This window comes from Calidris pugnax, unplaced genomic scaffold (genome assembly GCF_001431845.1).
Source record: "Calidris pugnax isolate Ruff unplaced genomic scaffold, ASM143184v1 scaffold333, whole genome shotgun sequence".
NCBI classification, from domain to species: Eukaryota; Metazoa; Chordata; class Aves; order Charadriiformes; family Scolopacidae; genus Calidris; species Calidris pugnax.
Window position 1 is genome coordinate 56,841 of NW_015091044.1, and position 15,695 is coordinate 72,535.

Consider the following 15,695-nt stretch of genomic DNA (forward strand, 5'->3'; position numbering starts at 1 on the left):
GGGCTTGAGGGTGGAGAGAGAGAAGACAGAAACATCAGGGAAGGAGAGACTCCCAAGGTGTTGCACAGGGGAGTGTGTCAGAGAGGTGGGAAAAACAGATGGCGTTGGCTGCAGGAACAACATTTGTTACTGCTGGAGGAGCAAAAACCACCGCAAGGACATTTCAGATATGTTAAGAAGCAATGTCTCCTCCCCATTTCATTCTTTGCTCCCCCTGCAGAGTCATTTCCGGCAGCTCTGCTCTCTTGAGGCTCTTGGTGGGGACGTGTGGGTTTTCTGAGTCTCTCTCACACACGCAGGAGGATTGGTCACAGAATGTACCTCAGATATCTCCTCCTCACTGCCTCCTGAGGCAACCACTGGGTAAGCATTGGCATTGACTGGAGGCAGGATTCCTCTTCTTGCTCTTTACCTCCTCAACAGATCTCTGCAGGAGCTGCTCTTGAATTATGGGCAAATATAGGGAAACATCAGATCATAAGAGTGGCTTTCACCTGCTTTCTCAAGGTACTGCTAGTGACAGAAAAGAAAAGATGAAAATGAGAAGAAACAGCTCCTCTCCTGACCATCACAGACCCCTCGCCTTCCTTTTCTCTTACCAACCATCCACCTCTCGCTCCCTCTCTCTTCTCATCTGTGCTGGCCCAGTGTTTCACAGCCTTGTCATTGCAGAAGCTCTTTTCTATCTGGGCAGGATGCATTTTCTGACGCACAGGGGTTTGCAAGTTGATGCAGGGACACGAGAGCTCTCTCACCCCACTCACACTCTTAGGGTCTCCCAGTCTCTCTCCTGGCTGGCACGTGTCATGCAGCTTGCCCAGACCATCCATTCCTCCTGCAAGTATGCAGTGCCTGGACTTCCTTTTCCCTCTCTTCCCTGACCTCGGGGCTTCCTGAGAGGACTGGGAAGGGGCAGCAGGATGAAACTTCTCACCGGAGTTCCCTTGATCTCTCACCTCTCTGGAGGTGTCCTGGGGCCATCACAGGAGGAGCAGACACCACAGGTTGTTCCCTGGAGACTCCAGGCAGCAGGAGCGTGGTAACCAAAGACCTGAGTGAAAGCACAGCTCTCCTCTGGGGGTATCCCTGTGGGAGGTAATTGGTGTTATTGTGCTGTGAGATCCGTGCTGAGCTGAGGTCTCAGGCCTCCTGCCCAAAAGTTACTCACTGCCTTGCTGTTCCCATCCATGGGGCTCTTGCTGCAGAGAAAGGCACAGGGAGTCTTTTCCTCTGACATTTTGCATCTGCTCTTGTTTTGCATCTCGGTGCCTTGCCCTGCACAGTCACAGACCCTCAATTTCTTCCAGGCACCGTGGGACAGATCACTGTCACCCAGCAAGAAGGAGAAGTCACAGTGAAGCAGAGAGACACCTTCCAGACAACCTGCACCTACCAGAGCTCCTTCTTTCAAGGCTTGCTCTGGTACCAGCAGAGGAAAGGCCAAGGTCCCCACCTGGTTTCTTCTCAGGTCGCAGCTGGCCGCAAGCACAGTGGACGTTTCACAACTGAACTGAACACCACGGGGCAATACAGCCTCCTGCAGCTGGAGGAAGTCGAGGTCTCTGACAGTGCCTTGTACCTCTGTGCTGTGCAAGACACCCTGGTGCAGGGAGCTTCCTTGGCTGTGCGAGAACTCAGGGGAGGGAGGGGATGTGTCTGTGCAAGGCTGAGTTTCATGGAAAGGGCCCTCAACATTGTTTCTTCAATACATCCAGAGCTCTGCTGCCGAGATCTTCTTTGCAGGAGGAGCCAATGTCAGTGATGTGAAAGGAAAGAGAAGGTGATAAAAGAGTCTCAGGTTCTCTTGTTTTCACCTTGGGTTATATGGTTATTATGCCCAACAGCTCTGGTCAGCTGACAGGCAATGCAGGAGGTTGGGATTGCTTGGGCAATGGTTCCTTGCTGCTGTTGTTTACTTTCTGGTTTTTCGTGCTGCATATTGCTTCATCAGGGTTTCCTGTGGGCCTGTATCTTTGAGTATCTGCTCCAGAATGTGTCCCTCAGAGGTTAGAGTTCAAATAAAGATGAGAAACCTAAATAATATGACACAGGGCAATGTTGCTCCCTGGAATTACATGATTACAACAAATTTGGAAAACATTCAGGACTACCTTTTGACCCTCTAGTTGCTGCACAGCTGTGTTCTGAGTCCTGGAAGCTTTCTCTCCCTAGTGTATTTTGCTGGTCCTTGGAACCCTTCTCATGCCCAATCTCATGAGCTTCCTCTAGCATCACCTTATTTCTCCTAGAGTTGTCCCAGGCTATTCAGCTTTATTCAAGATCTCATTGGGGGAACAGAGGGCACTAGGAAGAAGTTGATAACAGGCCCTTCCAGGAGAAGGGCTGGTCTTGAGTAAAGCTACTTCATGTCTGGGAGAATGCCAGGCACCCCAGAGCAGCCAGGGGGCTTTGGCACTGGCTACTGTCCTTGTAGGACCCAGTCTGATGGGAGCTGGCGGTGTGTGAGAGACATGAGTGACCTCAGGTTTTGCCTGGTCAGATTGGTTTCAATATCAATCTATGAGTCCCCTTAGCCCTGTAACTGCTCGGTTGTGCGTGGAACTCGTTGGGGGCAGAGGATGAAGAGGTTATGTGCCTTCACTACCCTTACCCTTGGGTGCAGGCCATGCTCCCTCATTCGGGGGACAAGTGGGAGGAGGAGGAGGACAGGGGCTGTTTCAAAGGCTTTTTCTCACTTCACCCTGACTCCAACTTCTGACTGAGGTTCTTTCCCCAGCACAGGGTTATCCAGAGCACCAGGAATTCCCTTCTGTACAAGATTCTGAGCTGCTTACCCTTCAGAGCCTCCAGCAGCAGCGGGCTCCTCTCTAAGGGAAAGCAGTAGTCAGTCTCCATGTTGCAGGACATGCCCTGAGGCCAGGGGATCATATGTGAGCAGAGATGCTGGAATACAGGGCCTGATACCCACTGGCTGTGGAGGAGTTGGGCAATATCTGCCTCAGCTCCAAGAGACAGTGACTGGAAGAGACCCATTGCCCTGTGTCCCACTCTTCCCTTACTCTTCTGCTCATGTCCCCATCTTATTGCCCACCACCCAAGGCAATGCCTTTATTCCTTGGCAATACAAGACAATGTCCACCAAGAAAATAATTACATAGAGGCAGAGGCTGGGATGCAGAAAACTTTAATGACTCTGAAGAGGGGTATGAGTTCACTTTTCACAGGATGCCAGTGCAGGTATTTCACTAGCAGCTGCTGAAAATCTATGCCCATTGACTACAGTGAAGATCCACAGGGCATCCATCTACATGTCCCACAAAAAGAGAGGGTCCAGCAGATGCCTCAAGTTGGCTCTGGGGTATTTAAAGCACAGAACAATAGAAGACAAGAAAGACAGGAGAGAGAATAAGGCAGGGAAGTTAGACTTTGGCCATCATTGCAGAGGTCCTGAGCTGTCCTCCTTTGGAAGGGCAGCACTGGATGCTCAGCGTCTCTGAAATCAATGGCCAGAAGCTCTGTCCTTAATCCAACATCAGCTTCTGGGTTTTGAGGTCTTTGTTCAGGCGGCCACCAGTGGATTTAGCAGGGCTGACATCTGTTGCCACAGTAGCGGCTGGTAATGCAGGAGAGGTCACAGCACCCAGAGTTGATGGGGACTCCGTCACAGCTGAGGATGCTGCCAACAGCAGCAGAGGTGGAGGATCCCACAGCGGTGTTCTGAGGGAAGGAGCTGAGGATGGGGCCGGGCAGGGTCACCACCACAGCAGGGGGTTCGATGACGACGGTGGAGTTCTGGCACTGCCTGACACAGGGCTCGTTGCAGCTGTTGGCCAGTGGGGTTGGGCCACAGGGCCGGCAGCAGGGCTGGCACTGGTCATAGCAGGACATGACTTGAGGGTGAAGGTACACCTGGGAGAAAGATCAAGGAGGAATTAGGGGTACATGTCAGGAGCAGTCCACCACAAGTCTGTCACCCTGTAATGATCATGTCTAAAGCACCCACAGAGCCAAGAGGTAGAAAGCATGCAATGAGACAGAAGGAAATTCTCAGCCTCATGCAAACAATTTAATTCAAAGTTTTGGTAAGCCTGACAAGGTTGCTACCTATCTCTTCAATGAAGAGCCTTCTCAGGCAGATCGCAGATACTCTCTGAGTCAGATTTACACCCCTTTTTCCCCCCTCAAGCTACACCAAGAACCAGCACAGATGGACAGCTACACATTTGGATGAATAGAAAAAAGACATGAGGAAAGGGCTTCAGACTCACCTGGTTCTCAAGGAGAAGGAGGAGAGTGAAGCGGATGAGAGACCAAGGAGTTGGGCTGGCTTTTTATAGTGACTCTGACCTGCCCCAGGCCCAGAGGTAGCTTCTACAGAAGTGGTAATTTTCTAAGGTGCTCATGAGAGGCAGAAAACACCTCAGCTAATGACATGGCCTGGGTGGTTGTTTTCTCTGATGCCACCTTCTCATTTCCTGGCTTACGCTGTCTACCTTCTCTCACAGAGGCTTCTTCTGAGTGCTGGGACTGAGAGACTCCATGATTTCTGGGGCAGGAACGTGTCAGTGCCTGCTGAAGCCTCAGCTCAGGTGCCGGATGGGCGCAGTGCAGGCAAGTGATGTTGGCCTGGGGCACACTGGTGGGGTTGCCCATGGCTGCAGTGACAGGAAAGGGCCCATCTACTCCCAACCCTGGAATCTTTGCTGGTCACCCAAGGGCTTCCCTGCATGAGGATGTGCCTTGTCTTTCTCTCCTGACTCACTCCAGTGGTCACTTGTAGGGTGCAGGTGGGCTGCTCTGCTGGATTTCATTGACTCTTAATCTTTTACCCAGGAAACTAAGCAGCCTTCCTCAAGCTCTGGGTACTGAGGGCTGCAAAAGTTATTTCCCCCATTATCTCAACAGTGCTGAAAATCAGAGTTATGTGGGTCCTCTACCAAAACCAGGTTATTATGGGGGGCAGCCAGTAGAGAAAACTCATTTCTTAGTGTGACACACAAATAACAAGGGGTAGACTTATGCTTTCGAACACCTGAGTGTTATCATTGTCTAAAACACGAAATTTTGAGGGAGGCTATCACTTTGCTTAAGTATTCCTTGAATTTATCCTCTTCTACCAAGGATACACCTCCCTTGCTCTTAAATTCTCCCCTGGTTTCAGGGACCTAGGAGTCCTAAAGACTGATCTTTCTCATGAATGCTAAGGTAAAGAAGGCATTCACATTCAGCCTCTCGGCCTTTCCATGCCCTGTGTTGCAAGGCTGTGGGGCTTCAGAGAAAGCCCAGTCCTTCATCAGTGGGACCAGTTGTCCCCAGCCTTCCTTTTGTCACCTGTGTCCTTAGAAAAGCCCTTCATGTTGCCATTGGCATCCTTCACCAGAGTCAGTTCCAGTTGGGCTTTGGTTTTCCTAACCTCACCCCTGAATGCTTGGACATGTTTCTCTGTATTCTTCCCAGGTTACCTATTCCTGCTTCCATTTTCTGCTTGCTTCCTTCTTGCATTTTGGTTTGTCCAGGAGCTCCTTGTTCATCCATGCAGGCCTCCTGGCATGCCTTCCTAACTTTTTGCTAAGTGGGTCAGTCTGCTCTTGAGCTTGGAGGCAGTGATACTGGAATATTAACCAGTTTTCTGGGGGCTCCTCTCCGCCTCAAGTGTCGCATCACTGAGGACTCTTTTGAGCAGCTCCTTAAAGGGACCAAAGTCTGATCTCTTGAAGTGCAGGGTTATGATCTTGGTATTTACCCTCATTGTTGGTTGAGGATCTTGAAGTCCACCATGTCATGGTCACTGCAGCTCAGGCTGCCTTTGGTCTTCACATCCATAACAAGACTTTCTTCTCAGTGCCTATGAGATCCAGCAGAACACCTCTTATTGGATCTTCTATTCCTTGGGTGATGAAGTTGTCTTCTATGCACTGGTGTAACCTTTTGGCTTGCTTATGTCCTTCTGTGCTGTCCGTCCAACAGATATCATGATGGTTGAATTGTCCTGTGAGGATCAGGCTCTGTGAAAGTGATGCTAGTCTTATCTCTCTCTAGAGGACCTCATCTGCTTGTTCTTCCTGGTAAATGGCCTAAAGCAGATACCTACTACAATGTCACACTTACCTGTCTTCTCTTTAATGCTTGCCCACAAGCCCTCAGTTGGCACATCACCCAACGCCAGGCAGAGCTTCATACATTCCAACTGCTCTCTCACAGAAAGGGAAAGTCCCCCTCCTTGTCTTCACAGCCTGTAGTTCCAAAAAAAGCCTGTATACCTCCACTGAAACATGCCAGTCGCGGGAGCCATCCCACCCTGTTTCCATGATCCCAACATGATCGTAGCCCTACAACTGCACACACATCTCTGACTCCTGGTGGTTACTCCCCAGATTGTGAGCATTAGTGCCCAGGCACTTGACAGAGGCATCCCAGTGTGTTGCCTTCCTAGAAAGGGTTCTGGGGACTTCTCCACAATGGTACCACAAAGGTAGACACTTCCTTGATTGACCTTGTTCAAGAAAACAAGGTTTCAAGGCACATCTGGCTCCACTTTATCTTTGAAAGTGGTGAACTTATTTTGCAGTTGTAAACCCTTAGGTGGAGCAGAAACCTTCTGGAATCCCTCCTTGCATCGTCCCCTATGAATCTGCTTTCATGAATCTACAAGTGGTATTCAGTTTTTAAGAACCACCTTTAAAAACACAGAAGCAGGCAATTCCAAAGTTAAGCAAGCAGGGCAGAAGACATCACAGAAAATAGAAATTGTACAATCTGTGAAAGGAAGGTCAGGCTTCACAGAAAAGGTACAGAGCTGTCATTCACATATGCAGGGAGAAAGCAGGAAGGGCCAAAGCTCAATTAGAGTTGAAAGTGGCCTGTCTTGTGTTAGACAACAAGAAAGGCTTTTTTAGGTGCATTGATAGCAAGAAGAGGTGCAAAGAAAACATTGGGCCAATAACTGTTGAAGATGGTCACCTGAGTAATAGAGATGAAGGGAAACTTGAGGCATTCAATATTTCAAAGTATTTTGCCTCAGTCTTTAATAATGCTTATAGACCTCGGGCTGCCCGGTCCACTAAGTTGAAGAACCACGACTGCAGGAACAATCACTTTCCCTTTGTAAGGGACCAGCTGTATCATGTGATTGTTCATACATCCATTGGGACAGATAGGATTCATGCCACAGAACTGAAGAAACTGGGAGATGTTACAGCAGAAATCCCCTAAAGATCTACCAAAGGTCTTGGGAGGCTGGGGAGCTCCCTGCTGACTGGAAGCCAGACAGTGTTTTTCCAACTGAAAGAAGCTTGTGAAGGAAGACCCAGGAAACTACAGACCTGTCAGTCTGACCTAAGTCCATGGAAAAAAATTATGGAGAATGTCATACTGGGTGCTATTGAAAGATGTTTAAAGAACAATGCAATCATCAGGCACAGTCAACACAGGTTCACAATAAAAAGGTCCTGTTGAACTAATTTGATATCCTTCTGTGATAAAGTCACCCACCCAGTGCATTAAGGGAAAGCAGTGGATGGAGTTTTTCTGGATCTTAGTAAGGTTTTAGATAGTGTCCCTCACAGCATCCTTCTGGAGAACTTGTCTGTCTATGGGATGAGCAGGTACATGGTGTGCTGGGTGAAGAACTGGCTGAAAGGCAGGGATCAAAGGGTTGCAGTGAATGAGGCTACATCTGGCTAAAGATTAGTAAGCCTGGTGTTCCTCTGGACTCAATTCTATGGCCAGTTCTGTTCAATATTTTTATCAGTGATGTGGATGCAGGAGTTGAAGGTACCATGAGCAATTTCACTCATAATACTGAACTGGGAGGTACTGTTGACTCTCTGGAAGGACAGGAGGCCTTGCAGAGAGATCTAGATAAATTGAAGCATTGGGCAATTATTAATGGCATGAAATTTAACAAGTCCAAATAACAGATTCTGCACCTGGGATGGAGTAACACCAAACACAAGTCTAAATTGGGAGAGGAGTGGCTGGAGCAGCCCTGCAGAAAGGGATCTGGGGGTGCTGGTTGACAGCAGGCTCAACAGGAGTCAGGCATGTGTGCTGTCAGCCAGAGGGCAAAGCACATCCTGGAGGGCATTAACACAATCAAACCAGCCAGTCAGGAGAGGAGATTATCCCACCGTATTTAGTGTTGGGGCAGCCTCCCCTTGAGTTCTGTGTGTAGTTCTGAACCCGACAATTTCAGAAGGAAGTGAAGGTATTTGAATGTGTCCAGAGGAGGGCAACAAAACCTGGGAAAGGGCTGTAAAGAATGTCCTATGAGGAGTGGCCAATGGCTTTGGGCTTGTTTGGTTTGGAGAAAAGGAGTCTGGGGGCGACCTCATGTCTCTCTGCAGCTTCCTGAGGAGGGGAAGTGGAGAGGGAGGTGGTGATCTCTTCTCCCTGGGATTCCATGATAGGACACATGGAAATGGTTCAAAGCTGCATCGGGAGAGGTTCAAAATGACATTACTAAACATTTCCTTACGGACAGAGTGATCAAACACTGGAACAGGCTTTCTAAAGCAATAGAGCATCGATCAATGCCTGAAGCCTGCTAGTGTTTAAGAGGCATTTGGACAACACCCTTAATTACATGGTTTAACTTTTGGTCAGCCCTGAAGTGGTCAGGCAGTTGGACTAGATGGCTGTTGTAGGTCCCTCCCAACTGTAATATTCTCTTCTCTTCTCTTCTCTTCTCTTCTCTTCTCTTCTCTTCTCTTCTCTTCTCTTCTCTTCTCTTCTCTTCTCTTCTCTTCTCTTCTCTTCTTCTCCTCTCCTCTCCTCTCCTCTCCTCTCCTCTCCTTCACTTCCCCAGAGTTTACACTTACCTTAATACTAGGGGTACACATTCCCTGCTTCTCCACTGTAGTTGGGGTCTGGGGCTCATCAAGCTGCTGAACCCCAGAGAAAATCCTGACTGTCAACCTTTCATGTTCCCTGATGCTGTGCAGGAGACTTGTAACTGCTTGCCAACTGCCGAATGCCCACTGCTTGCTGCCTGTTGTGCCTGAGAATATTCTGTGGTCTTACAGATTTTGGCAACTGCAGTATCAGGAAATGTTCTGGAAAGGTCATTTTATCAAATTTGTGGAGGACTTAAGTTTTGTTCTTTCACTCATTTACAGTGCTTTTGGTGAAGTGGGGATGGACTATGTGGAAAAAATGTATCTGGTACCTCTAAATTAGCTGCAGAAGCTATAGGTTCTGCCGTTACCTGGGGAAGACACGAGGACTGATACTGTCCTCTCTTTGGATGCTGAAATTAGGAACATTCTTCAGACACCAGGTTTGGTGGCCTAGGAGAAAGCTTAGGTGTATAAAGATACTCGTCAGAAGTACTTATCCCACAAGAAAAATATCAGAAAAGGGGAAAATACCTGCTGCTTTTCCAGAAGAAAACAAGACAGAGATGGGAAAAGCCCCTGCAGACTCCTGAGGACTCCACCCTGTTGGTCAAGAAGTGCCAGATATTATGTATCCATGGTATTGGAAGAATGTGCAGTTTCTCTTTGGTCAACTAGGGCAGCAAAAGCATATTTCATCTTGGGAAAACCAGGGAAGTTTTGTGTACGAAGGAAATATCATTAAGGGGTGTCACCTACTTGATTGAGACAGTGTGTCCTTCAGACTTGTGGTCCATTTGAGCAGACCAAAAGGCTGGGATGTTTTTATGAAAGCCATGGCTGCCATTGTTGCACATGCTCTGGGAGTGCTTCATGTTGATTCTCATTGGCCCTGTGTTGCCACCTGTCTCAGCAGTGGAGCCTGGTGCTCCCATCCTCATCCCATGCAGCAATGACCTTGTTCCCTGTCCTGGTCCTGTGGTGCTGGTGGTGTGTGGAGTTTGTGTCAGGGCAAATCCCTCCACCACAATGTCCCAGACTCTGGAGATGTGGGACGTCCTTGGCCTGTGTGTTGGGAGCAGAGGTGCTGCATGGACCACAAAGGCCACTTCAGCACCAGAGCTCTGGGAATGCTGAAGGAGTTTGGTGCCTGGGGAAAGGCACCTCAGTGAGTACCCTGTGGCTGGGCTTCTGCACGCCAGCTCACGGATCCTGCTGACGATTGTATGAAATCCCACTGTCACTGCCACATCTCCACGGAGCTGGGAATATCTCCTCTCACTCAGCACCTTTATAGACTAGAGCTGCGTTGTGGCACTTGTGGGGCTGTAGAGTTATTGGGGCTCAGGAAAGCTGTACTTCAGAAAGAACAGGCAGCACAGAGCAGTGCTGTATCTCTGGGCACCAGTCACTGTCCTAGGCCTGCCTTCAGCCAAGGGAGTGTTGGGTGTGCTGAGACAGGAGACTTCAGTATGTGCGCTGCTGTAGCTGATACCAATACTGACTTGTGAACACCTCAACCCTACATATGTTGGCCACAGATCACAGAATCACAGAATCATCATGGTTGGAAGGGACCTCTGAAATCATTGGGTGGGCGATGTCAGATGCTGCAGGGTGATAGGCCTGCACAGAGAAGTTGTCGCTGTCACCGATGTCTCAGTGTGCTGATGAGATAAAGTGACGGAAGGAAGGGGCAGGTGGAGTAGGGACCGTGGGCCATCCCCAGAACTATTTACCGATTCCTAATTCCTATTATCCTTTGGGAACATCATTGTTTGAGCCACTTTGCCCAGCACAGCTCCACCCAAAGCAAAAGGAGCACTCTTCCCCAAGAGTTTGCAACACCACAGCTCCCTGGGGACTTGTCATCTCTGGAGGACAACAGCTATCAGGTTGCCTGTATACATGACATGATTCATAGGCAAAGGGTTATTTCTGAGCAGAGTCTCAGCAAGGCAAGGACTGATCGCCATTGGCAGTGGAGTAACTAGGGATGTCTTCCTCAGCTTCAAAAGGCAGTGCCTGAAAGAGGACTCTCTGCAGTGTTCCCCACCCTCCAATGCCTTGAGGAGTGATGGAGGGTTCCCTTGTGCACCCACCTGATTCCTCCTGCAAAGCAATGGCTTTCTACCCCCACAGTCTGTGCATATGGAAAGACCATGTAAAGGAGACAGGCAGGGTTGCAGCAATTGTTTAATGAGTCTAAAGAGGGAAGTGAAGTCACACCAAGTGGAGGCTCCACTGTGGGGAGCAGAAGGAGCAGGCAAGAATGTGTTCCCCTTTTCCTGTGGTAAAACTCCCACAGGGCATCTATTGACCTGCACAGCAAAGAGAGACAGGCTGCAGGTCCCTCCAGGCTGGTTTCTGGGCTCTCACAACAGGCTTTGAGGGAAACACAAGAAAACAAAGGAAAGAGACAAAAAGAATGAGAGAAAGACAGGAAAAGGAAGGGTAGACATTGGCCATGCTTACAGAGAGCCCAGGAAGACATCTTCACATCTACCCTTGCAGGGCAAGCCAGAGATGGTGAGCTGCTCTTAAAACAATGGCATGTAGTTGAATCCTCTGTCCAGCACCAAGTTCTGAGTTCCAGGGGGTCCTTGTACCACTGGCTACTGCTTACATCTTTAGCAGGGAGGGCATCTGCTGCCACAGTAGCGGCTGGTGATGCAGGAGAGGTCACAGCACCCAGAGTTGATGGGGACTCCGTCACAGCTGAGGATGCTGCCAACAGCAGCAGAGGTGGAGGATCCCACCACGGTGTTCTGAGGGAAGGAGCTGAGGATGGGGCCGGGCAGGGTCACCACCACAGCAGGAGGCTCAATGACGACAGTGGAGTTCTGGCACTGCCTGACACAGGGCTCGTTGCAGCTGTTGGCCAGTGGGGTTGGGCAGCAGGGCGGGCAGCAGGGCCAGCACTGGTCATAGCAAGACATGTCTATGGGTCTGAGGTGCACCTGAGAGAGAGGCCAGGGAAGAAGAAAAACAGAGGCATTCATTCCTGTCACTGTACCATGATGGAGCCAAAGAACATGTAGGGCTGGAGATGGAGACTGTGCAGTGACATATGAGGACTTCTTGGCCTCATCCTTAGAGAGCGTAAAAAAGCCCTCAGCTCCTATGCACCTATTGCCTGGCCCCTGAGTATAGAAGCCACCTCAGCACAGTCCCAACCTCCCCCCATGTCTAATTTTCTCCCTGCTTCCCTCTACCATGACAAGCAGCCCTGTGATCTGGCATAGAACAAAGCCAGTGTCAGCTGAGAGGTCTGTTGAAGTGAGACCTCCTTTTTGAGACAGTGGAGAAGGAGAAGGGGGTTCACTCTCACCTGACTCCAAAGGAGAAGGAGGCAAGAGAAGTGGATGTGAGAGCAAGAATCTGGGCTGGCTTCTATCATGCACCTTAACAGCCCCAGGCTGCCAGAGGCTTCCCTTTCAGAGGTGATTATTTGCTGACAAGCTCATCTTGAATGCAGAACATCCTGGCTATTGCTGTGGGCTCTGCTTTGGCTTCCCGAATTGGTGTCTTCCCATTTCCTGCTTCATGACAAGACCATTCCCCAGTGGAGGCATCTTTTGTGCGAGAGGATGAAAGGCCCAAGCATTTCCGGTGCAAAACACATGAGTGTGGGCAGAGGACTCATCTCACGTGCTGGAAGAGTCCAGTAAAGGTCCCTCAGGTTACAATATAAGCTGGCTTAGAGAACACACACACTCAGACACTAATCTAGACCTCTAGGCATCTAGAGTTCACTGAGAAGACTCAAGACACCCAAGGAGAGGCTGTCTACACTGTCCAGGGCACAGGACTTGGACTTGACAGAGTCATCTTCTGAAAATCCTCTCTCAAAGAGCTCATTGGGGCTGAAGGAAGACTGATCTGCACTCAATGAGACTAACATGCCCAGCGTGATCCCATTCACCCCCACAAAATCCCTTTTCCCACTCTCCATCTGTCCCTGAGTACCAGGGACACAGATATGGGCTTTAGTCATGGGATGGAAGTGTTTGCAGCTCTGGTGGAACAGCCTGTGGGTTCACTTCTGATTGTATGATGAAGCAAGCCATGTGTATACATGACCAGGTAAAGGCAGGCCCTGCTGTGAGCTTAGTTCAGAGTTCAGAGGCCAGCACTGGACAATTGCAGGCACAGTGTCTCCAGAAAGATGGGTCATTCCATTTACTGTAGGATGGGATAAGTCCTGTGCGTGAGCTGATGTCTCTTCATTGACTTTGGGAAGAGTCTGTAGGGTCTGTTAGAGCGGACCCAAATGAAGGCTACAAAACTGGTTGGGACACCTGTCCTGTGAAGAGAGACTGAGAGAGTTATGCCTGGAGACAAGAAGGTTTTGGGCAGACCTTCTTGTGGCTTTGCAATATTTATAGGGGGCTTATAAGAAAGGAGAAAGGTGTTCTGCCTGGGCCCCTAGTGACAGGACAAGCAACAATGGCTTTAAACTGAAAGAGGGTAGATGTAGATTGGACATAAGGAAGAAATGTTTTGCAATGAGCATGGTGAGACACTGGAAGAGGTTGCCCTCTTGTGGAAGCTCCATCACTGCAAGTGTTCAAGGTGAGGTTAGATGGGGCTCTGAGCAACCTGATCTGGTGAGAGATGTCCCTGTCCATGGCAGGAGGGCTGGACAGGGTTGTCTTTCAAGGTCCCTTCCCATGTGTGTAAACGCATTCATGAGCACAGCAGAGGAACATATACGTGAGTGTGAACATGCACGCGCATCACTGAGAGTTCATTCACCCAATGCCAGCTCTCAGCCTCTCAGGAGGCCTCTAGGCACGTTCTTCAGACCCCACAGTTAAGGCAATGAATCAGGCACCATCAGCTTTAGTGAGCTCAAGAGCTTGACACTCCTTCAATCTCCTATTTTCTCACTAGAAAAGAGACAGAAACCACAGTGGAGTCAAAGCTGCCATGACCTTTCCAGACATTGAGCTTCTCTGTGTCCCAAGTCTGTGGGTCTTAATATAATTAATATAAATATAAGGGATAATATAAAATCTAAAGAACATCTATCTCAAGAGCTTGACACTCCTTCAATCTCCTATTTTCTCACTAGAAAAGAGACAGAAACCACAGTGGAGTCAAAGCTGCCATGACCTTTCCAGACATTGAGCTTCTCTGTGTCCCAAGTCTGTGGGTCTTAATATAATTAATATAAATATAAGGGATAATATAAAATCTAAAGAACATCTATATGGCTGCAGCCACAAAGAAGCCCCACATTCCAATTGAAAAAACCTCCTCCAGCCTTAGGTGCCTGCAAGTGTCCTAAGTCATCTCCTTAGGAGAGACATGGGGGTGTGAGACCAGCTCCAGCTCTCTAAAGGGAACAGTACCTCAGTGGTGACAAGCAAGACTCCCCACAGGCTGAAAACCCTGAGGCTGGGGCACCAGAAATGACACTGACTGATCCCACTAAGAAAGGCACTCAGCCTCTTCACAGCATTCCTGAAAATGCCATTTATTAGCACTAAGACTAGAAAGAAAGAGAGGACAGTACAGATAACCTTACATCCCATCAGAGGCTGGGAACCCAGAGCTGCTCCACATCAGCTGCTCTCACAGAATAAGGAAATCACAGAATGGCCGAGGTTGGAAGGACCCCTGGAAGTCATCTGGTCCACCTCCACCCAGCTCAAGCAGGGCCACACAGAGCCAGTTGCCAAGGACCATGTCCAGGGGGTTTTTGAATATCACGAAAGAGGGAGACTGAGCAAACTCCCTGGGATACCTGTGCCAGTGCTCAGTCACTCCCACAGCACAGTAGAATGTGCTGCCCCCTCTCCAGGGCACAGGTCAGTGGACGGATCCCGTCCACAGAAGGATTACCCTATTTCACTCAGTCAAGTATTAAAGCATTTTCTTCAAAGGAAACTGTTCTATTCATCATTTCCACTGTCAAACACTACAACTTGGCAAGTTTTTTTACTGGATATGAACAAATATGAGCATCTTCCTCACCCTTGTCTAAAACACGGGTTGAGCAGGGAAGTACAAATGGCGTGAAAAACAGACACTGCTCTGTTTAGCGACCCTTTGGAGGTGACTTCCTGTGAAGGTGAAGACACACAGGACATAGAAACAGGCCACAGCAGTGAAATGGGAAGCACAGGTTGAGGCAGCTCTGTGCTTGCCTTCTGCACAGCAGAGCTGCTGCATGGCTCTCGCTCTCCACCTGGGAGAAGTGAGAATGAAGAGGAAACAGCAGAAGGTCTCATCACTAATCCTGAAGATGGTCACTTACTTGTTGGCAGAAGTCCCAGCAAAAGCCATGTCCAGGAGAGATGGTAGATGACCCAAGAAGTGGTGGATGTGCTTGGGCCTGCAGAAAGCCCTGTGAGAAGTGAGTATTGCATGTAGAGAAGGAGACAGGGAACCGGCCAGTCATGACCTTGCCACCAGCCAGACACACACAACCTGGTGCACGACGGCCTCAGAGTGAAGTGCGTTGCAGAGAGTCAAGCAGTGGCCGTACATCTTGGGAGTGTCACTTCCCAGGAGCTAAAAGAAGTACAGCTGGGCCATGCAGCTGTGGAAGGAGACAGATATGAGCCCTGGCCTGAGGAAGCCCTCCAGCACCTTTGGAAGGAAGACACCAGAGAAGAGAGACTGAAATTTTTGGTCTTCAGTCATTCTGAGCTAGACTTCATCAGCCATAATTCCCTTCTCAGTGGAGAAGATGAGTCGGGGCATTTCCATCTTTGCACCTGTTCACTTTTGTCAAGGCATCTGGATTTCCATGCAGGAAATAGGATATGGGAGTGTAGTGGCTGCCAAGAGACATTTCCACTGATGAGATTTACACTGAAGGGATGAGATTTACATGTTCTGCAAAGAATGGCAGCCCATCCCTGAGCACAGTTTCTCGGGTCGGGGGGG

At 49.3% G+C, this 15,695-nt stretch overlaps 1 protein-coding gene, 1 pseudogene and 1 gene segment (V, D, J or C); 1 reads left to right on the plus strand and 2 right to left on the minus strand.

The window, feature by feature from the left end:
- The first annotated feature begins 315 nt into the window (after positions 1 to 315).
- On the plus strand, positions 316 to 2,719 carry LOC106896447. The segment is given in 3 exon segments: positions 316 to 363; positions 1,308 to 1,603; positions 2,624 to 2,719. Coding segments are annotated over 3 exon segments (440 nt in total).
- A 420-nt stretch (positions 2,720 to 3,139) lies between these two features.
- LOC106896448 lies at positions 3,140 to 4,614 on the minus strand (annotated as a pseudogene).
- Positions 4,615 to 11,137: 6,523 nt separating this feature from the next.
- LOC106896449 (feather keratin Cos2-3-like) lies at positions 11,138 to 15,293 on the minus strand. Its single transcript, XM_014956460.1, has 3 exons — positions 15,208 to 15,293; positions 12,127 to 12,229; positions 11,138 to 11,755 (listed from the first exon to the last, which is right to left on the minus strand). Exons 1-3 carry the CDS (start codon positions 15,291 to 15,293, stop codon positions 11,426 to 11,428), a joined length of 519 nt encoding a protein of 172 aa, XP_014811946.1. The 3' UTR covers positions 11,138 to 11,425.
- Positions 15,294 to 15,695: the final 402 nt, after the last annotated feature.

What these genes read in the sequence shown, in the direction of transcription:
- LOC106896449 (XM_014956460.1), bottom strand. Translation starts at nt 15,293, where the DNA reads ATGTACGGCCACTGCTTGACTCTCTGCAACGCACTTCACTCTGAGGCC. An exon ending in TGTGTCTGGCTGGTGGCAAG is followed by an intron (nt 12,230 to 15,207) that starts GTCATGACTGGC and finishes CACCTCTGAAAG; the next exon opens with GGAAGCCTCTGGCAGCCTGG. An exon ending in TCCTTCTCCTTTGGAGTCAG is followed by an intron (nt 11,756 to 12,126) that starts GTGAGAGTGAAC and finishes CCTCTCTCTCAG; the next exon opens with GTGCACCTCAGACCCATAGA.